The 21,645-nt window shown below is 43.3% G+C and overlaps 2 protein-coding genes across 2 annotated transcripts in view; one reads left to right on the top strand and one right to left on the bottom strand.

Moving 5' to 3' along the window:
- LOC115167279 (polycystic kidney disease protein 1-like 2) overlaps positions 1 to 16,161 on the top strand; it is a 26,289-nt gene extending 10,128 nt beyond the window's left edge. The window contains exons 15-40 of the mRNA XM_029721540.1: positions 256 to 393; positions 506 to 658; positions 2,161 to 2,285; positions 2,461 to 2,581; positions 2,788 to 2,919; positions 3,104 to 3,329; positions 3,457 to 3,644; positions 3,751 to 3,981; positions 4,175 to 4,276; positions 4,371 to 4,549; positions 4,667 to 4,813; positions 4,913 to 5,112; positions 5,196 to 5,428; positions 11,296 to 11,518; positions 12,245 to 12,714; positions 12,810 to 12,906; positions 13,065 to 13,205; positions 13,294 to 13,479; positions 13,604 to 13,934; positions 14,045 to 14,178; positions 14,272 to 14,399; positions 14,513 to 14,673; positions 14,791 to 15,001; positions 15,161 to 15,262; positions 15,361 to 15,492; positions 15,661 to 16,161. Of these exons, the coding sequence (XP_029577400.1) occupies positions 256 to 393; positions 506 to 658; positions 2,161 to 2,285; positions 2,461 to 2,581; positions 2,788 to 2,919; positions 3,104 to 3,329; positions 3,457 to 3,644; positions 3,751 to 3,981; positions 4,175 to 4,276; positions 4,371 to 4,549; positions 4,667 to 4,813; positions 4,913 to 5,112; positions 5,196 to 5,428; positions 11,296 to 11,518; positions 12,245 to 12,714; positions 12,810 to 12,906; positions 13,065 to 13,205; positions 13,294 to 13,479; positions 13,604 to 13,934; positions 14,045 to 14,178; positions 14,272 to 14,399; positions 14,513 to 14,673; positions 14,791 to 15,001; positions 15,161 to 15,262; positions 15,361 to 15,492; positions 15,661 to 15,813 (4,644 nt within the window). The 3' untranslated portion in view covers positions 15,814 to 16,161. The remainder of the gene's footprint in view (positions 1 to 255; positions 394 to 505; positions 659 to 2,160; positions 2,286 to 2,460; positions 2,582 to 2,787; positions 2,920 to 3,103; positions 3,330 to 3,456; positions 3,645 to 3,750; positions 3,982 to 4,174; positions 4,277 to 4,370; positions 4,550 to 4,666; positions 4,814 to 4,912; positions 5,113 to 5,195; positions 5,429 to 11,295; positions 11,519 to 12,244; positions 12,715 to 12,809; positions 12,907 to 13,064; positions 13,206 to 13,293; positions 13,480 to 13,603; positions 13,935 to 14,044; positions 14,179 to 14,271; positions 14,400 to 14,512; positions 14,674 to 14,790; positions 15,002 to 15,160; positions 15,263 to 15,360; positions 15,493 to 15,660) is intronic.
- Positions 16,108 to 21,645, bottom strand: LOC115167278 (26S proteasome non-ATPase regulatory subunit 7). Its single transcript, XM_029721539.1, has 7 exons — positions 21,470 to 21,645; positions 20,916 to 21,007; positions 20,728 to 20,820; positions 20,529 to 20,626; positions 20,314 to 20,394; positions 19,965 to 20,056; positions 16,108 to 16,800 (listed from the first exon to the last, which is right to left on the bottom strand). Exons 1-7 carry the CDS (start codon positions 21,541 to 21,543, stop codon positions 16,359 to 16,361), a joined length of 972 nt encoding a protein of 323 aa, XP_029577399.1. The 5' UTR covers positions 21,544 to 21,645; the 3' UTR covers positions 16,108 to 16,358.

The raw sequence follows: 21,645 nt of genomic DNA, 5'->3' as shown, positions 1-21,645 counted from the left end.
TTGACTGCATGTCTGGCTATGGATGAGGGTATGCAGACCCGCGAGCCACTGCAGCTCCTCATGATGAGTTCACATTTTTTGTTTCCCCTCACCCCCATCATAGTTGCCCATCCCTGGTCTAGGGACTCTGTGTATTGTTGCAAGTAAGACATTACACTAAACTAAAAGAGTTACGATAAATTAGTATGAAGTTCAAGACAAAAGGAAGTGTCTTTTTAGATGGATGTTTGTGAGGTATTCTGATTGATGTTCCAGCTGCGAGAACAGATGCTGAGCACCATGACTGCAGTGCTGAAGAATGTCCCCAACAACACTCCTCAGGAAGTGCAGCTGACGGCCAGAGCAGTGGCAGGGATCACCAAGAGGAGGGAAGAGGTCAATTCCGCTGCTCAGGTACACTTGGATATGAGAGCAAGGCAACATAATCTTTTCCAAACATGTATTGCTGAAAGAGAGCAGAGATTTAGTTCCCAATGGTCTATGTTGTGCTGTGGATCTTTTCCAGCTAGAAGCTAGCTCCCTGGTGGCAGACCTCAGCTCTTCCCTCCTCTATATGAATGTCAGTGAGCATGGTGGAGAAGAGATGGTGCAGGCGGCTACACCAATTGTAGATGCAGCCAGCAATATCCTAGGAGTCTCTTCAAATGCAAGCACACAGGTGATATACAGTTGAAGTCGGAAGTTTACATACACTTAGGTTGGAGTCATTAAAACTTGTTTTTCAACCACTCCACAAATTTCTTGTTAACAAACTACAGTTTTGGCAAGTCGGTTAGGACATCTACTTTGTGCATGACACAAGTAATGTTTCTAACAATTGTTTACAGACAGATTATTTCACTTATAATTCACTGTATCACAATTCCAGTGGGTCAGAAGTTTACATACACTATTATGGGAAAATCAAAAGAAATCAGCCTCAGAAAAAGAATCGTAGACCTCCACAAGTCTGGTTCATCCTTGGGAGCAATTTCCAAATGCCTGAAGGTACCACGTTCATCTGTACAAACAATAGTATGCAAGTATAAACACCATGGGACCACGCAGCCGTCATACCGCTCAGGAAGGAGACGCGTTCTGTCTCCTAGAGATGAACGTACTTTGGTTCGAAAAGTGCAAATCAATCCCAGAACAACAGCAAAGGACCTTGTGAAGATGCTGGAGGAAACAGGCACAAAGTATCAATATCCACAGTAAAACTAGTCCTTATACTACGGTTTGCAACTGCACATTGGGACAAAGATCATACTTTTTGGAAAAATGTCCTCTGGTCTGATGAAACAAAAATATAACTTTTTGGCCATAACGACTATCGTTATGTTTGGAGGAAAAAGGGGGATGCTTGCAAGCCGAAGAACACCATCCCAACCGTTAAGCACGGGGGTGGCAGCATCATGTTGTGGGGGTGCTTTGCTGCAGGAGGGACTGGTGCACTTCACAAAATAGATGGCACAATGAGGAAGGACAATTATGTGGATATATTGAAGCAACATCTCAAGACATCAGTCAGGAAGTTAAAGCTTGGTCGCAAATGGGTCTTCCAAATGTACAATGACCCCAAGCACCCTTCCAAAGTTGTGGCAAAATGGCTTAACGACAACAAAGTCAAGGTATTGGAATGGCCATAACAAAGCCCTGACCTCAATCCTATAGAACATTTGTGGGCAGAACTGAAAAAGCTTGTGCGAGCAAGGAGGCCTACAAACCTGATTCAGTTACACCAACTCTGTCAGGAGGAATGGGCCAAAATTCACCCAACTTATTGTGGGAAGCTTGTGGAAGGCTACCCAAAACATTTGACCCAAGTTAAACAATTTAAAGGCAATGCTATCAAATACTAATTGAGTGTATGTAAACTTCTGACCCACTGGGAATGTGATGAAAGAAATAAAAGCTGAAATAATCATTCTCTCTACTATTATTCTGACATTTCACATTCTTAAAATAAAGTGGTGATCCTGACTGAACTAAAACAGGGAATTTGTACTAGGATTAAATGTCAGGAATTGTGAAAAACTGAGTTTAAATATATTTGGCTAAGGTGTATGTAAACTTCCGACTTCAACTATATAGCTTCACTGAGTTCCCTGATGACAGTAATGAATTATGGTTACTTTTCAGCCCTTTCCAGGACTACTGCATTTTGTTTGTCTTTCACAGAGAAATGTCTCAAAGATTCTCCTGAACAGTATGGACAATGTGCAGAGTGCACTGTTAAATGGCAAAAAGGTTGGTCAGGAGCCTGCCATTATCAAGAGCCCTGCGATCAGTGTGTATGCTAACAGGTAAGAGACAGAGCATTGGAGTGGAAACATTACTATCAAAAATGCAAGGCCTGTCACATAAATGTAACTTGAAATATGTAATTTGTATTTACAATACAATATCTCAAATACAAAATGCTCCTGTTAAGTTGACTCAATTTTGAGTTACAGTTTATTATACACTTTCTTCTCTTAGAATGTCTCCAAATAGTATTCAGATGCAGTCTATAAACATCCCAGATAGCTCCTCTGCAAGCTTTTCCTTCCCTCCCCTGGGTGCTGATGTCCTTTCTCCAGAGGAACCAGTGGATGTGCGAGTAAGTGTGAATGTCTGCGAGTGAATGTGTGGAGGTTAGTGAGGGATTTATCACAGAAGTGAATACGGCAGTGAAAGTGTTTTTTTTGTGTCAAGCATTAGGAAGGTTTTCATTTGGTTAATTGTTCATATAGTAATTGTCTATTAGTATATTGTGGACGGTTTTAACCCTCATTCTCTTGTCTCAAAATATCCTTATTTTTACAGATGCTAAGTTTTGAGAAGAACCCTTATTCTTGGAGTGAGGGGGGTAACATCAGTGGTGCCATGGGGTCTGTGTCTCTCACCAGACAGGATGGATCAGCCATCCCTGTAGAGAACCTGTCTGAGGAAATTGAGGTCAGAATGCTGCAAACGTGTACCAATTTTAGTGGGGCTTTTCTCTTGAGAGCCCTTGATGTCCAAGACTTACAGTAGATCTTCTAAGATAATGTCCAAGACTTATACTTTAAAGACTATATGATCAAGTAGACAGAATTATGATTACAGTTGTATATATTACAACATCTTCTATTGTTCTCAGATCCTCTTGCCGAGACTTGAAGGCGGGCAGGTAAACAGCACAATCCTTGACCTGGGAAACTACAGCACACTGATGATTGACGTCCCTTCACCAGACATAACACTGGTGCTAAAGATGGAGCCCTCAGAGGACATACCATTCGTACTGTTGCTGGGGTATAAAGACTACCCAAAGGACAAGCAATATATAGCCAAGACGCAGATGCCTCATCAAGGCAATTCACAAGGTGATCAACCTCCTGAACTGACTTCTTGTAAATGGCAGAGACATATAACTATTGTGAAGCATAATGAACAAACAACACAGTGTTTAGAAAGATAAATGTGCTTGTGTTGTGTTTATTTTGGGCACAGAGAGATACACCTGGGTCCTGGGTCCCAATGATTTGGGAGGGAAAGTTGGGGTGCATTACCTTGTGGTGAGGCCCATTGTAGAAGCAGGGGTTAAATCTGTCAATGCCACTGTGACTGTCACCTCCATTGCTGCCCAGTGCAAGTATTGGAATGAAACCTTATCCACCTGGAGTGAAGATGGCTGCAGGGTGAGTTCAACAAGTACTACACAACACCTTATAATAAAATATTGGCACATCACTGCAACCAGGCACTGCCAAAATCAAATGCATAAACTGACTGTGGTCTCCTTAGGTTGGTCATTTAACCACGCCATTGGTCACTCAGTGCTTATGTAACCATTTGACCTTCTTCGGGAGCTCTTTCTTCATCATGCCCAACCTTGTGGATGTGTCCCGTACCGCTGAGCTCTTTGCCACCTTCTCAGACAACCCTGTGGTCGTGTGCTTTGTTGGTGCCATCTTCATTGCTTATCTCTTGGTGGTCGTGTGGGCACGCAGGAAGGACATCCAGGACATAGCCAAGGTCTGCCTTGAACAATCGCTGCTGCCATTTTCTAGACAATTTTTGTCCAGACTATACAGACACCTTGAGAACATGCTACTCTGGTGATCCAATCAGCAGATTTCCAGTGCTTAGATTTACCCGTTTCAGAATGTATCATCCTGTTGGTTTGCTGTTGATGCAGAGTTTCATCTTCAAGTGTTACTTCTTGTAGGTGAAGGTGACATTGTTGGAAGATAATGACCCCTTGGCTGAATACCGTTACATGCTGAATATCAGCACTGGGCATCGGCGTGGTGCTTCCACCTCCTCTCAGGTCAGTACCAACAGTTTCCACTGCTGCAAGACATCATATTCTGTTCTCTGATAAAACCACACTCAGTCACCCTGACCCTGTGTTGCTGCTGCAGGTTACTGTGACTCTGCTGGGCACAGAGGGAGAGAGTGAGCCACACCACCTCACTGACCCTGACAAGCCTGTGTTTGAGAGGGGTGCAGTGGATACGTTCCTGTTGACCACGCCCTTCTCTCTGGGGGAGCTGCAGAGCATCAGGCTGTGGCACGACAACTCAGGGGTGCACCCTGCCTGGTAGGAGAGTGGACGGGGAGGATGTCTCACAGTAGTAGAGGGACAGATGGATTTGAAGTTAATTAAAGCTGACGTTTGAAATTGTGGATGTAGTTGACAATAACGGTTTTCATGCAGGTATATAAACAAAGTGACGGTGCAGGATCTAGAAATTGGACAGAAGTGGCACTTCCTGTGTAACTCATGGCTGGCCATAGATATGGGCGAGTGCATCCTTGATAAAGTCTTCCCTGTTGCCTCTGACATAGATTTGAAGAAATTCAGGTGAGGTAAAGCACGGACGCACCTTGGTATGGCAATATATATATCCCAGGACAATTGTCCATCATGTAACTAAATCTTCTTACACTGTATAATCTGCAGTAATCTGTTCTTCATGAAAACGGCAAAGGATTTCCGTGATGGCCACATCTGGTTTTCTGTGATCAGCCGGCCTCCAACGAGCACCTTCACATGTGTCCAGCGAGTCTCCTGCTGTTTCTCTCTGCTGCTCTGCACCATGCTGACCAGCATCATGTTCTGGGGCATCCCTACCGACCCCTCTGAGCAGACCATGGACCTGGGTATGGACGCCTGCACAGTATTGGTGCTGTATGGAAATAATAACATGTTTTCAGAACATTAATATTTTCTCTCTCTCCTGTAGGTCATATCGAGTTCACCTGGCAGCAGGTGATGATTGGAGTTCAGAGTTCAATCATAATGTTTCCAATTAATCTCCTCATTGTGAGTATCTTCAGAAACACCCGCCCCCGAGAGACGAAGCCTGGAAAGCCCAAGGCAGAGGTGTCCAAGCAGGGGAAGACTGGCAGAGTGACTCCCTCACAGCCCCCCTCCCCACAGAGGGAGAGAGAACTCACGCCAGACACTGTCATCAAGGTAAAAGAAGTAAACAATTTTAACAGAATTTGTGATCAAGAGTCACCCTGTTTGCATCGCCACAGTAGCAAAGCTGTTAATACAGTGCATTCGGAAAGTATTCAGACCCTTTCCCCTTTTCCATATTTTGTTACGTTACAGCCTTATTCTAAAATGGACTAAATAAATACAAATCCTCATCAATCTACACACGATACCCCATAATGACAAAGCGAAATCCGTTTTTTTGAATTATTTTCAAATGTATTAAAAATAAAAAACAGAAATACCTTATTTACATAAGTATTTTTGCTATGAGACTCAAAATTGAGCTCAGGTGCATCCTGTTTCCATTGATCATCCTTGAGATGTTTCTACAACTTGATTGGAGTCCACCTGTGGTAAATTCAATTGATTTGACATGATTTGGAAAGGCACACCTGTCTATATAAGGTCCCACAGTTGACAGTGCATGTCAGAGCAAAAACCAAGCCATGAGGTCAAAGGAATTGTCTTAAAGCTCCGAGACAGGATTGTGTCGAGGCACAGTTCTGGGGAAGGGTACCAAAACATTTCTGCAGCATTGAAGGTCCACAAGAACACAGTGTCTTCCATCATTCTTAAATGGAAGAAGTTTGGAACCACCAAGACTCTTCTTAGAGCTGTCCGCACGGCCAAACTGAGCAATCGGGGGAGAAGGCCCTTGGTCAGGGTGGGGACCAAGAGCCCTATGGTCACTCTGACAGAGCTCCATAATTCCTCTGTGGAGATGGGAGAACCTTCCAGAAGGACAACCATCTCTGCAGCACTCCACCCATCAGGCCTTTATGGTACATTGGCGGCAGCGTAGCCTAGTGGTTAGAGCGTTGGACTAGTAACCGAAAGGCTGCAAGATCGAATCCCCGAGCTGACAAGGTACATATCGGTCGTTCTGCCCCTGAACAAGGCAGTTAACCCACTGTTCCTAGGCCGTCATTGAAAATGAGAATTTAAACTGAACTGACTTGCCTAGTTAAATAAAGCCACTCCTCAGTAAAAGGCACATGACAGTCCGCTTGGAGTTTGCCAAAAGGCATCTAAAGGACTCTCAGACCATGAGAAACAAGATTTTCTGGTCTGATTGAACTCTTTGGCCTGAATACCAAGCTCCTGGGACCATCCCTACGGTGAAGCATGGTGGTGGCAGCATCATGCTGTGGGGATGTTTTCAGAGGCAGGGACTGGGAGACTAGTCAGGATTGAGGGAAAGATTAATGGAGCAAAGAACAGAGAGTGATGAAAACCTGCTCCAGAGCTCACAGGGCCTCAGACTGGGGTGAAGGTTCACCTTCCAACAGGACAACTACCCTAAGCACACAGTCAAGACAACAGGAGTGGCTTTGGGACAAGTCTCTGAATGTCCTTGAGTGGCCCAGTCAGAGACCAGACTTGAACCCGATCGAACATCTCTGGAGAGACCTGAAAATAGCTGTGAGGTGACGCTCCCCATCCAACCTGACAGAACTTGTGAGGATCTGCAGAGAAGAATGGGAGAAACTCCACGAATACAGGGGTGCCAAGCTTATAGTGCCATACCCAAGAAGACTCTAGGCTGTAATCGCTTCCCTTTATGAATGTAATATTTACATTTTTTATTTAAAAATAAATTAGCAAATAAACAGTTTTTGCTTTGTCATTATGGCGTAGTGTGTGTAGATTCATGAGGGGGGAAAAAAAACGACTTAATCAATTTTAGAATAAATCCAATCAAATCAAATGTTATTAGTCACATGCGCCCAATACAACGGGTGTAGACCTTACAGTGAAATGCTTACTTACGAGCCCCTAACCAACAATGCAGTTAAAAAAAAATATGGATAAGAATAAGAGATAAGTAATTAAAGAGCAGCAGCAAAATAACAATAGCGAGACTATATACAGGCAGGTACCGGTACAGAGTCAATGTGCGGGGGGCACTGGTTAGTTGAGGTAATATGTACATGTACAGTGCCTTGCAAAAGTATTCATCCCCCTTGGCATTTTTCCTATTTTGTTGCATTGATTTTTATTTGGATTTCATGTAATGGACATACACAAAATAGTGCAAAAAAAAAGTCAAACGGAAAAGTGGTGCGTGCAAATGTATTCACCCCCTTCGCTATGAAGCCCCTAAATAAGATCTGGTACAACCAATTACCTTCAGAAGTCATAACATAATTAGTTATATAAAGTCCACCTGTGTGCAATCTAAGTGTCACATGATCGGTCACACAATCTCAGTATATATACACCTGTTCTGAAAGGCCCCAGAGTCTGCAACACCACAAAGCAAGGGGCACCATCAAGCGGCATCATGAAGACCAAGGAGCTCTCCAAACAGGTCAGGGACAAAGTTGAGGAGAAGTACAGATCAGGGTTGGGTTATAAAAAAATATCCGAAACTTTGAACATCCCACGAAGCACCATTAAATCCATTATTAAAACATTGAAAGAATATGGCACCACAACAAACCTGCCAAAAGAGGGCCGCCCACCAAAACTCACGGACCAGGCAAGGAGGGCATTAATCAGAGAGGCAACAAAGAGACCAAGGATAACCCTGAAGGAGCTGCAAAACTCCACAGCGGAGATTGGAGTATGTGTCCATAGGATCACTTTAAGCCGTACACTCCTCAGCGCTGGGCTTTACTGAAGAGTGGCCAGAAAAAAGCCATTGCTTAAAGAAAAAAAATAAGCAAACACGTTTGGTGTTCCCCAAAACATATGGAAGAAGGTACTCTGGTCAGATGAGACAAAAATTTGAGCTTTTTGGCCATCGAGGAAAACGCTATGTCTGGCGCAAACCCAACACCTCTCATCACCCCGAGTGAAGCAGCATCATGCTGTGGGGATGTTTTTTATCGGCAGGGACTGGGAAACTGGTCAGAATTGAAAGAATGATGGATTGTGCTAAATACAGGGAAATTCTTGAGGGAAACCTGTTTCAGTCTTCCAGAGATTTGAGACTGGGACAGGGGGAGGTTCACCTTCCAGCAGGACAATGACCCTAAGCATACTGCTAAAACAACACTCGAGTGGTTTAAGGGGAGACATTTAAATGTCTTGGAATGGCCTAGTCAAAGCCCAGACCTCAATCCAATTGAGAATCTGTGGTATGACTTAAAGATTGCTGTACACCAGCGGAACCAATCCAACTTGAAGGAGCTGGAGCAGTTTTGCCTTGAAGAATGGGCAAAAATCCCAGTGGCTAGATGTGCCAAGCTTATAGAAACATACCCCAAGAGACTTGCAGCTGTAATTGCTGCAAAAGGTGTCTCTACAAAGGATTGACTTTTGGGGGGGTGTATAGTTATGCACGCACAAGTTTTCAGTTTTTTTGTCTTATTTCTTGTTTGTTTCACAATAAAACATATTTTGCATCTTCAAAGTGGTAGGCATGTTGTGTAAATCAAAACCAAACAATCTATTTTAATTCCAGGTTAAGGCAACAATATAGGAAAAATGCCAAGGGTGGTGAATACTTCCGCAAGCCACTGTAGGTAGAGTTATTAAGGTGACTATGCATAGATGATAACAACAGAGAGTAGCAGCAGTGTAAAAGAGGGGGAGGCAATGCAAATAGTCTGGGTAGCCATTTGATTTGGTGCTCAGTAGTCTTATGGCCTGGGAATAGAAGCTGTTTAGAAGCCTCTGGGACCTAGACTTGGCGCTCCGGTACCACTTGCCGTGCGGTAGCAGAGACAACAGTATATGACTAGAGTGGCGGGAGTCGTTGACCATTTCTAGGGCCTACCTCTGACACCGCCTGGTATAGAGGTCCTGGATGGCAGGAAGCTTGGCCCCAGTGATGTACTGGGCCGTACGCACTACCCTCTGTAGTGCCTTGCTGACGGAGGCAGAGCAGTTGCCATACCAGGCAGTGATGCAACCAGTCAGGATGCTCTCGATGGTGCAGCTGTAGAACCTTTTGAGGATCTGAGGACCCATGCCAAAACTTTTCAGTCTCCTGAGGGGGAATAGGTTTTGTTGTGCCCTCTTCACGACTGTCTTGGTGTGCTTGGACCACGTTAGTTTGTTGATGTGGACACCAAGGAACTTGAAGCTCTCAACCTGCTCCACTACAGCCCCGTCGATGAGAATGGGGGCGTGCTCGGTCCTCTTTTTCCTGTACTCCACAATCATCTCCTTTGTCTTGATTACGTTGAGGGAGAGATTGTTGTAACAAAATGTGGAAAAATTCAAGGAGTCTTTCTGAATGCACTGTACAGTTGAAGTCGGAAGTTTACATACACCTTCGCCAAATACATTTAAACTCAGTTTTTCACAATTCCTGACATTTAATCCTAGTAAAAAATTCCCTGTCTTAGGTCAGTTAGGATCACCACTTTATTTTAAGAATGTGAAATGTCAGAATAATAGTAGAGTGATTTATTTCAGCTTTTATTTATTTCATCACATTCCCAGTGTGTCAGACATTTACATACACTCAATTAGTATTTGGTAGCATTGCCTTTAAATTGTTTAACTTGGGTCAAACGTTTTGGGTAGCCTTCCACAAGCTTCCCACAATAAGTTGGGTGAATTTTGGACCATTCCTCCTGACAGAACTGGTGTAACTGAGTCAGGTTTGTAGGCTTCCTTGCTCGCACACGCTTTTTCAATTCTGCCCACAAATGTTCTATAGGATTGAGGTCAGGTATTTGTGATGGCCACTCTAATACCTTGACTTTGTTGTCCTTAAGCCATTTTGCCACAACTTTGGAAGTATGCTTGGGGTCATTGTCCATTTGGAAGAACCATTTGCGACCAAACTTTAACTTCCTGACATGTCTTGAGATGTTGCTTCAATATATTTACATAATTGTCCTCCCTCATGATGCCATCTATTTTGTGAAGTGCACCAGTCCATCCTGCAGCAAAGCACCCCCACAACATGATGCTGCCACCCCGTGCTTCACGGTTGGGATGGTGTTCTTCGGCTTGCAAGCCTCCCCCCTTTTCCTCCAAAGATAATGATGGTCATTATGGTCAAACAGTTCTATTTTTGTTTCATCAGACCAGAGGTAATTTCTCCAAAAAGTATGATCTTTGTCCCCATGTGAAGTTGCAAACTGTAGTCTGGCTTTTTTATGGCGGTTTTGGAGCAGTGACTTCTTCCTTGCCGAGCGGCCTTTCAGGTTATGTCGATATAGGACTCGTTTTACTGTGGATATAGATACTTTTGTACCTGTTTTCTCCAGCATCTTCACAAGGTCCTTTGCTGTTGTTCTGGGACTGATTTGCACTTTTCGCACCAAAGTACGTTCATTTCTAGGAGACAGAACGCGTCTCCTTCCTGAGCAGTATGACGGCTGCGTGGTCCCATGGTGTTTATACTTGCGTACTATTGTTTGTACAGATGAACGTGGTACCTTCAGGCATTTGGAAATTGCTCCCAAGGGTGAACCAGACTTGTGGAGGTCTACAATTTCTTTCTGAGGTCTTGGCTGATTTCTTTAATTTTCTCATGATGTCAAGCAAAGAGGCACTGAGTTTGATGTTGGCCTTGAAATACATCCACAGGTACACCTCCAACTGATTTAAATTATGTCAATTAGCCTATCAGAAGCTTCTAAAGCCATGTCATCATTTTCTGGAATTCTCCAAGCTGTTTAAAGGCACAGTCAACTTAGTGTATATAAACTTCTGACCCACTGGAATTGTGATACAGTGAATTATAAGTGTAATAATCTGTCTGTAAACAATTGTTGGAAAAAATGACTTGTGTCATGCACAATGTAGATGTCCTAACCGACTTGCCAAAACTGTAGTTTGTTAACAAGAAATTTGTGGAGTGGTTGAAAAACGAGTTTTAATGACTAAGTGTATGAAAACAGCCGACTTCAACTGTATATGCGTTACTCTCTCAGGACATAAAGAAGATTGCTCAGTCACTCTCCAAGGCTATGAAGAGCCCCATTCCATGCCTGGAGTTAGAGATGAAGCCTGGACCACAGACTGATATCAACACTCTGCTCTCTCTGGTGGAGGACATCATCCGGCAGCAGAACCGAGCCGGTGGAGAGTTCTATACTGATGCCTCCAAGAAAGAGGGATCGCTCATTCTCTCACTAGGGGTAGCCAATCTGCAAGGTACAGCCCAGTTGGGGGGGGGGGGGGGGGGGGGGGGGGCTGCATTGCACTGCTGGCTGATCTGATAACATGTTCTGGTAGCTTGTCCAGAGATGCAATATTTACAGTATTTAGTGGCCAAAGTTTAATCATTGCTGACTTTCAAGCTAATTTAAGTCAGGACCACTTAGCAACACTCAACACCTATTGGAAAGCCATTCCGGTGTGTCTTTGGCAATACCCATAACATGATGCTGCCACCACAACACTTGAAAATACAGAGGATCAGCAACATTGCATTCACTCCACATTACTGGCCTGTATGAAGAAGTGAAAAGAAGGAACCCTGCATAAAAATCCACTCCAAATCATCAATTCTGTTTGCAACAAGGCTGTTAAGTAATACTGCAAGACAATACGGCAAAGAAATGTACTTTTAAAAATGACAGGTTTGGGTCAAATACAACACAGAGTGAAGCCCTTTGTAAGTTCAAGTATTGTGGTGGCAGCATCATGTTATGGGTATGCTTGTCACCAGCAGGGACTGGGGAGTTTGTCAGGATCAAAATAAATATGAAAGGAGCAGTTTCATTTTAACTGGGGAGTTTGTATGCGCGCATATATATAATTATTTTCTTTGCTACTGCAGATACAGTGCTCCTACAAGCCCATGTAGGCTGGGCATTTTGAAAATGCAAGACACTTTAATAATGAAATAAATCAAATCAAGAATTGCTGTGTTTTCAGAGACCAGCCTGTGTGGGAGCCCTGAGAAGACTGGGGATGGGAGACAGAAAAGGAGCAACAACAGCCAATATCTGTACAGGCAGCTACGCCATGTAGAGAAGGAGCTGAGCCTACTGGGACCTTCTCGCTTCCCCAACCCAGACAGCTACTGCCGGGCAGTGCAGCAGGTCCAAGGCATGAGGGGGCTGCTAGAGTCCCACCTCTCCTCTTCCAGCCTGGGGGGGGACCAGCTGTCTCAAAGCCCCAGCCCAGCAGAGAGCAGTGAGGGAGACAGCAGCAGTAAGAAGCAGGGCGGGCTGCCCTGGTGGTTTGTGTTTATTGGCTGGATTCTGGTGTTAGCCACCAGCGGAGTATCAGGATACTTCACCATGATGTATGGGTTGACCTATGGGAAGGACCGCTCTATAAGCTGGCTCATCTCCATGGTTGTGTCTTTCTTTGAGAGCCTCTTTATCACTCAGCCGCTGAAGGTGAGGCCTACAGTACAATACATACTGTACAATGTCAAATGCCCTGCAGCATGTATCTGAAATCTGGGTATTACTTTGTGGATTTCCTACCACAGGTGCTAGGTTTTGCAGCCTTCTTTGCTCTCGTCCTGAAGAAAGTCGATCAGGAGGAGTATGGGGATGCAAAGTTTGAGGGGGAGCTCCGAAACCCAGGTGCTTTATCTTCAAGCTAATTTTCCATATCTCAGGCATAACAACATATAAATTCCGCTTTGCTAAATCATTGTTACGAATATTGTGTTTACTTGTATATGAGATAGCTAAGACTAGATACAGCTTGTTTTCAACTTTTACAACCATCTTGTCCACAGATGACCCTGATGTGGTGAGGGCTGTCAGGAGGGATAGCACATGCAGCTTCTACCAGCCCCCTCCTCCCACAGACATCGAGAGGATGAGGAGCAACATGATCAAGGAGCAGAAGGTCTTTGCCCTCATCAAAGAGATTCTCAGTAAGAGGAACCGCTTTTTCATTCACTGCAGTCATTCACCGCACTTATTGGTTAACATACATGTTTAAGGCCTATGATTCTGTTGCAGCCTACATGGGGTTCATGTGGATGTTACTCCTGGTGGCGTATGGCCAGCGGGACCCTAATGCTTACCTCCTGACTCAGCACATTCGGCAGAGTTTCAGCCAAGGGATTTCAGACAGCATGAGCCACAAAGATGTGTTCACCTGGGCAAATACCTCTCTTCTCAGCAACCTCTTTGGAGAGTACCCAGGTAGGATTCTCTAAAGATGTTTATTTCATAGACAACATTCATTTCTAGAAAGTTAGAGAAATTGTATAGGTGAAAGCATGCTAGCGTTTTATCTTTTGGTATTTTTTTGCATGCTGTGTTATAGGTTTCATCACAGATGGGAACTCCAAACTGGTTGGTAATGCCCGTCTTCGCCAGGTGAGGGTGCAGAAGAACTCCTGCCGCATCGCCCGCTCCATGCGCCAGGCTGTACCTGACTGCCATGCTCCATACTCATGGGAGGTGGAGGACATGGGCTCCTATGGGCCAGGCTGGAACCGCTCTGCAAGCGAAAACACCTCAAAGACCCTCCGCAGTCCCTGGCAGTACCAAACCCAGGCCAGACTCAGAGCCCAACCCATCTGGGGCAGTGTGGTCCTCTACAGGGGAGGGGGGTTTGTGGTATACCTGGGCCCAGAGTCACAGAATGCTAGCAGGTAAATTAACATTTACAGTACTTAATGTTTAAAAATTATCAGAATGATCAAACCATCTTTGTGGTAGAGAAAGATGTTATTTTATTCATCAATGTCTTCTGTCCTTGCAGTACCCTTCAGTATCTGTTTGACAACACCTGGCTTGATATGTTCACCCGAGCAGTTTTTGTAGAGTTCACAGTGTACAATGCCAATGTCAACCTCTTCTGCACTGTCACACTCATGCTGGAGACCACAGCTGTAGGTGAGACAGTTTTTATACCACTCCATGAACACAGCACAAAGTATTTAAAGGCGTCCAAAGCTCAGATTGTCAACACCTGTCGTATTCTCTCAGGGGCGTTCCAGTTTCGCAGTGAGCTGCAGAGCCTCCGACTATACCAGTCCACCGGTGGACTCCACATCTTTGTCATGGCCTCTGAGGTCATCTATTTCCTCTTTATCCTCTACTATATGTATGTTCAGGTAAGCCTTAATTTAAATACCTTTCTTATGTGTTTAGAGTATAACATCTGTGAAACAATGGTCTAGTGCAATTTTTCTGGAATTCCTCCTCGGTCTAACTCTTCTCCTCACAGGGAAAGCTGATGAAGCAGCAGAAGTGGGCTTACTTTAAGACAAAGTGGAACCTGCTGGAGCTCGCCATCATCCTCCTCAGCTGGAGCGCACTGTCTGTCTTCATTAAGAGGACCCTGTTAGGGAACCGGGACATGGAGTACTACCACAACCATAAAGACCAGTGAGTTCACACTGGGTTGGGGTATCATGGGTTTCTGCTTTAGTTTCGCTAGTCTGCTATCCCTATTGTTGGTCAGTTGCTCCTGTGTGATGTTCAACTTCTCCGCTCTCTATCCAGGTTTGCCAGTTTCCATGAGACAGCCACAGCAGATGCAGTGCTGGGGTATCTGATCGCATTCCTGGTGCTACTGGCAACAGTCAAACTGTGGCATCTGCTGAGGCTCAACCCCAAGCTACACATGATCACAGCCACACTGCAACGGGCCTGGACTGACATATCAGGCTTCCTCGTGGTCATCACCATTATGTTCCTAGCCTATTCTATCGCTGTAAGGGTCTTTCTGAAACGCCTAACCTAGAGGTTGTCCATGGTGCAGTCATTCTTTAACTTCATCCTCATTCTCTTCTTATGTGATGATGTGCTTGTGTATGATGGGTGTTCCCTCGACTTTCAGCGTGTCTAAACTGTGATCATTCTCCGTCTGTAGTCTTATCTAATGTATGGCTGGAAGCTGTACTCATATAGGACTCTCCTGGATGCTGCTCTGACCATGGTCAGCTTGCAACTGGGCATCTTCAACTATGACGAGGTTAGTAAAGTAGGACAGTTCTACTAGACTCCCGATTACTGCTGTAGTCATGATGGTAGCTTTGTGATTAAATTCTGTAACTTCTCCTTCCAATCCAGGTTCTTGATTACAACCCGGTGCTTGGTGCGTTCCTCATCGGCTCCTGCATTATATTCATGACCTTTGTGGTGCTGAACCTGTTCATCTCCGTCATCCTGGTGGCGTTCACTCAAGAGCAAATACATCACAAGGTACTGCGCATCAATCTTACACTATGTAAAATTAACCTTGTTCTGGTCATATTAGGTCGTATTTGAATATCAAAATATCAGAATCAACAGGGACCAATACCTGAATACATTTTGACTGAGGCGGTCACTTGGCTATCCATTCTGAGGTGTCTGCTCACTGTTCCACAGCCCTCAGAGGAGGAGGAGGTAGTGGATCTGATGCTGATGAAGCTCTGTAGCTTGTTTGGAATCAAAATGAAGGAGGAGAAAGAAGACAGCCCCAAGGAGAATGGCATGACTGCCTCAGCAACTAACAGAGGATTCTCCACTATATCCTCATAGATGTTACTTCTAAGTACTGGTGTATCACTCTGTATGTATTCATAGTGAGCTGTCATTTTCATTTCTGTTGCCTTCTAGGAGACGTGTTGCCACTAGCTGTTTAATTATCTAACATATCACGCATAATTGAGGCTATTTGTGCTGTTTTGTGATCTAATGCAAAGCTTTAAAAAGATGTTAGAGGAAATAACAGCTCCTTCTGTTACCTCACACTGTCAGAAATACACATATGTATCGTTACATGTTAGGAGACAACAATGAGGAGGAGAGCAGGATACAAAGATAATTCCAATGTTGTTGTATTAGTAATATATTTGTTGTGAAATTAATAAAAATGTTTGAACCATAGCAAACTAGTATTTTGTCAACATTAACTAAATGAGCTGCATAAGAATGAAAAATGATTAGACTTATGTGGAGTAGATAACCAAATAGCCAATTCCCTTCACTCTTTTAATCCATAAAAAAACATTGTGTCTGACAGGTGGGGGGAATGAAGAAAGAAAAAAACAGCCAGTCCGTAGTCAGAAATGAGCATTGCTTCCTCATTTCTTGTCCTTCTTATCTTTCTTAGTGTCTCCCTTCTCTTTCTCCTTCTCTTTTTCCTTGTCCTCTTTCTTCTCTTTCTTGCTGTCATCTTTTTCCTGGCCTTCCTTCTTCTCTGCATCTCGGTTGGCGACCTTGTTGTTGATGAGGTTGTGAAGAGCAACCACGGAGCGGATGAGTGAAGCCAGGTAAACCACCAGCATCTGGTCATTGGTCTTGAGGTAAAATGCCTTGATGAACTCTTGAAGGTTGACGTCAGGCAGCAGGTTGAAGACGTCCTGCAGCTGGTAGATGATCTGGTGGTTGATGGGCAGCTTACCTGCGGCAACTTTGTCCAAATACCCTTTGATATCCACTAACTTGCAGTTGAGGCCCTTTAGGCCATGCACCTGGTTGGTGATGCGTTGAGACAGGGTGCCAACTGTTGTGTCCTTGATGTCTCTGGATAGAGATACAAAACATTTTATTTTAGAAACTTGCATGTTTTAAGTCACCCTGTTTCCCTTTTTGGCGGCAAAACTGGCCTTAAATTTTTATGGTAAGAATCAGACTTGGGTTCAAATACTAACGTAATTTCCGGACTATTGAGCGCACCTGAATATAAGCCGCACCCACTGAATTTTTAAATAATAATTATTTTGAACATAAATAAGCCGCACGTCTATAAGCCGCAACACCTCGGCCCTGTGTTGACCCAGTCTTCGAGCTCGTTTTCTAGTTCGGGCCATCTGCTTTTCTTCCCTCTGAAAGCTTTTGTTGTCTTTTTGCACTGAGTCAATTCCTCACGCTGCTGTTTCCAACGTCTTATCATCGACTCATTAAGACCAAGTTCCCGTGCAGCAGCTCCATTTCCTTTTCCAACAGCCAGATCAATCGCCTTCAACTTGAAAGCTGCATCATATGCATTTCTGTGTCTTTGCCATGATGAGGGTGACAAAATGACTACCGTAATCAGAATGATGGGAAGTTTGAGAGCGCTCGATTTAATCTAAACAGTAAACAAAAAAGTTGTTTGACCTTAACCTCTTTGGCAATTTCATTGGTCTAATGATAGCTTCGTGCCGCCAAAAAACTGAGCACGTCACAGAACGTTTTTTTTTTAGAAAAAAAATTGAAAGCGGGAAAAATCCATATATTAGCCGCGTCATTGTTTAAACCGCGAGGTTCAAAGCGTGGAAAAAAAGTTGCGGCTTATAGTCCGAAAATTATGGTAGTTCAAATTTTTCTGTTACTTTCACATACATTTAAAGTACTGTCCAGTCAAAAGTTTGGACACACCTACTCATTCAAGGGTTTTTCTTTATTTGTACTATTTTCTACATTGTAGAATAATTGTGAAGACATCAAAACGATGAAATAACACATGAAATGAAGTAGTAACTTATATTTTGGATTCTTCAAAGTAGCCACCCTCTGCCTTGATGACAACGTTGCACACATCGCATTCTCTCAACCAGCTTCACCTGGAATGCTTTTCCAACAGTCTTGAAGGAGTTCCCACATATGCTGAGCACTTGTCGGCTGTTTTTCCTTCACTCTGCGGTCCAACTCAGGTCGGGTGATTGTGGAGGCCAGGTCATCTGACACAGGACTCCATTACTCTCCTTCTTGGTCAAATAGCCCTTACACAGCCTGGAGGTGTGTTTGGGGTCTTTGTCCTATTGAAAAACAAATGATAGTCCCACTAAGCGCAAACCAGATGGGATGGTGTATTGCTGCAGAATGCAGCAAATGTGCCTTGAATTCTAAATAAATCACTGACCATGTCACCAGCAAAGCACCCCCACACCATCACACCGACTTCTCCATGCTTCACGTGGGAACCACACATGCGGAGATCATCCGTTCACCTACTCTGCATCTCACAAAGACACGGCGGTTGGAACCAAAAATCGTACATTTCGACTCATCAGACCAAAGGACTTATTTCCACCAGTCTAAATGTCCATTGCTCGTGTTTCTTGGCCCAAGCAAGTCTCATCTTATTGGTGTCTTTTATTAGTGGTTTCTTTGCCGAAATTGGACCATGAAGGCCTAATTCACGCAGTCTCCTCTTAACAGTTGATGTTGAAATGTGTTGTTACTTGAACTCTGTGAAGCATTTATTTGGGCTGCAAAGGCTGGTAACTAATGAACTTATCCTCTGCAGTAGAATTAACTCTGGGTCTTACTTTCCTGTGGTCCTCATGAGAGCCCGTTTCATCATTGCGCTTGATGTTTTTTTTTGACTGCACTTGAAGAAACGTTCTTGAAATTGTTCGCATTGACTGACCTTCATGTCTTAAAGTAATAATGCAGTTGTTTCTCTTTGCTTATTTGAGCTGTTCTTGACATGATATGGACTTGGTCTTTTACCAAATAGGGCTATCTTCTGTATACCACCCCTACCTTGTCACAACACAACTGAGCCTCAAAACCCATTAAGAAAATAAATTCCACAAATTAGGTGACTGGTACTGTATGTATTCAGAAATATTTTACTTGAAAAGTAGTTGAATATTTTAGTGTACACTGAACAAAAATATAACAGCAACATGTAAAGTGTTGCTCCCATGTTTCATGAGCTAATGTCAACATTGTGAACAGAGTGCCCTACGGTGGAGGTGGGGTTATGGTATAGGCAGGCATAAGCTACAGACAATGAACACAATTGCATTTTATCGATGGCAATTTCAATGCACAGAGATACCGTGTCGAGATCCTTAGGCCCACTGTCGTGCCATTCATCCACCGCCATCCCGTTTCAGCATGATAATGCACGGCCCCATGTCTCAAGGATCTGTACACAATCCTGGAAGCAGAAACTGTCCCAGTTCTTCCATGGCCTGCATACTCACCAGAAATGTCACAAATTGAGCATGTTTGGGATGCTCTGGATCAACATGTACAACAGCGTGTTCCAGTTCCCGCCAATATCCAGCAACTTCGCCAGAGGAATGGGAAAACATTCTACAGGCCACAATCAACAGCCTGATAAACACCATGCAAAGGAGATGTGTAGCTCTGCATGAGGCAAATGGTGGTCACACCAGATACTGACTGGTGTTCTGATCCATGCCCCTATTTTTTTTTTTAAGGTATCTGTGACCAACAAATGCATATCTGTATTCCCAGTCACGTGAAATCCATAGATTAGGCCCTAATGAATTTATTTAACTTGACTGATTTCCTTATATGAACTGTGACTCAGTAAAGTCTTTGAAATTGTTGCATGTTGCGTTTATATTTTTGTCCAGTATATTTAGAAATACACTTGGATAGCATTTGAAAATACTCAAATACACTGTCTCAAATACACACCCATGCACTTAACCCAGATATTTGAAAATGGTTTCAAATACAATTTGGTAGACTATTTGTTTTTTGTTTTTACAAATAAACATTCAAATACTCAAATAAAAGTACTTGTTTTGGGCTGTGTATTTGAAAATACTCAAAGAGAATAAAAGTATTTTAAATACCAGATAATCAAATATACATGTATATGAACCCAGGTCTGGTATGAATTTTTTTTTCAATAATACAAGGACAGCAATTTACATATTGAACTTCAAGACCAATGACAAGAACAAACACATTGACCACATGCATGGGCCCAGTCTTACCGGAGTAAATGCTCCACGCCCACTTCCTCTGCTTCTTCAGCACCAATCTCACTGGTGACATGTTCAAAAGTCTTGGATGTGGGAGTGCCATCCTAAAAACAAAAGGAATGTTACAACCATTAGACCTTCTCAAGCAAATGTGCAGGTTTTCCCCAACATTAAAGCTCAAAAGCATCCGTTGCTCTACAACCCATAACTTAGATTTGTACAGTGACATTCTTAAATGTTTTGATTTCACTAAGTGGTAGATGTAAGACTGACATGCAGCATAAACATTTGTTGCAGATGTAATAGAGAATTGTAGTTCCACTATTACATTCATTCAAAAAGTCCACTGATAAAAACATACATCATGCACTTCCTCCACAGATATGTAGGCCTCCGTTGGCAGACCCAGGTCTTTCGGTTTCACATCAATGATGACTAAAACCTATAAACGACCAAAAAAATTAAATGAAAATCTTTGTACCATAGTATGTTTACTCATATCAGTGACATCAGTAGTAAACGGTAATTGCTAAGTAAAGAAAATTACATAAATTAATATGTTGTACTTATACTTACAGAATTGGTACAATATTGCTTCACGAGTTCGTTGATGGCAATGTCATTCTTGTGTAGTTTGGGGCCTGTGTGATACCAACCAACTATTCTTTCTCTTGCTGAAACACAATGGGAATACATGTTTAATCACCAAATCACATGAACAAGTCAATTCTAGTGTTGTTAAAATGCATACTAATTTACAAAGAACTCATCTTACCATTGACTTTCTTGAACATGTTGTACATGTTCTCCAAATAGTCATGGTCCAGGAACCACACAGAATCATCCTTGTCATCCTCGTCAAATGGCACTGGAAGAAGGGGGATCAGACGGATCAACAAGAAACCAGAGTGTAATCAAAGAATGGACCGTGGTTGTAGAAATAGGTAAGATTAGGAAACTCACCTGCAAAGCTGTTGGACACATCAAGAACCTTCTTATGCCATGAGCCGAGCAGTACACCCACAACCCTCTTCTGACTTCCAACTTTACCGATTCTGATCAAATACAGAATGAGAGTAGGCTGTTAGCTAGACACAGAGTTCCTGAACTGTCTTTGCTACAGACATGTGGCAGTGACATCCCTGACTAGAGAGCGCGGATGGAGCTAACGCGTTATAAACTGGTTAACGTTAGCTAGATACAATAGCTAGTAAAGTGCATAAAACGATGCACTAACCTTTGAGGAAATCTGCCATTTGTGTAATATGCGAACTTGTGTATCTACCTAGCTACTAGCTATACTGGATAGCATTAGATGAACCATAGCCTTCTGAGGTGAATCAGCTAGTTATCTACACAGTAGCTAGTTAGCTTGCTTGCTCTACGTTAATTTACTGTCGCTAGCTAGTCGTTAACGTTAGTTAGCTAGCTAAACTGTACTGTTATTTGGGAAACAACAACGAGTCCACATTTTTGAACAATCATCAACAACTGTCTAGCTCATTCGAATCATTTACCTGTTAAAATGATCCACCACACTCAGGAGCACCAAGGGATGGACAATCACTTTCTCAACAGCCAAATCCGGCATGTTTATGTGTGAATTGAATTAAATAGAAAATATTTTCGCGATAGAGAACCAAAACCGCCGTCAGTGCTCCACAATCCCAGAATCCTTCGCGTAGGGTCATGT

Source organism: Salmo trutta, chromosome 29 (genome assembly GCF_901001165.1).
Source record: "Salmo trutta chromosome 29, fSalTru1.1, whole genome shotgun sequence".
Taxonomy (NCBI): Eukaryota; Metazoa; Chordata; class Actinopteri; order Salmoniformes; family Salmonidae; genus Salmo; species Salmo trutta.
The sequence above is the reverse complement of the archived record's forward strand: the minus strand, read 5'-3'. Positions and strand labels throughout refer to the sequence as shown.

Coding starts and splice junctions, on each gene's coding strand:
- LOC115167278 (XM_029721539.1), bottom strand. CDS start 21,543: ATGCCGGATTTGGCTGTTGAGAAAGTGATTGTCCATCCCTTGGTGCTC. Junction 20,821..20,915: donor TGTGTCCAACAGCTTTGCAG/GTGAGTTTCCTA, acceptor CCCTTCTTCCAG/TGCCATTTGACGAGGATGAC. Junction 16,801..19,964: donor GGCGTGGAGCATTTACTCCG/GTAAGACTGGGC, acceptor ATCTCTATCCAG/AGACATCAAGGACACAACAG.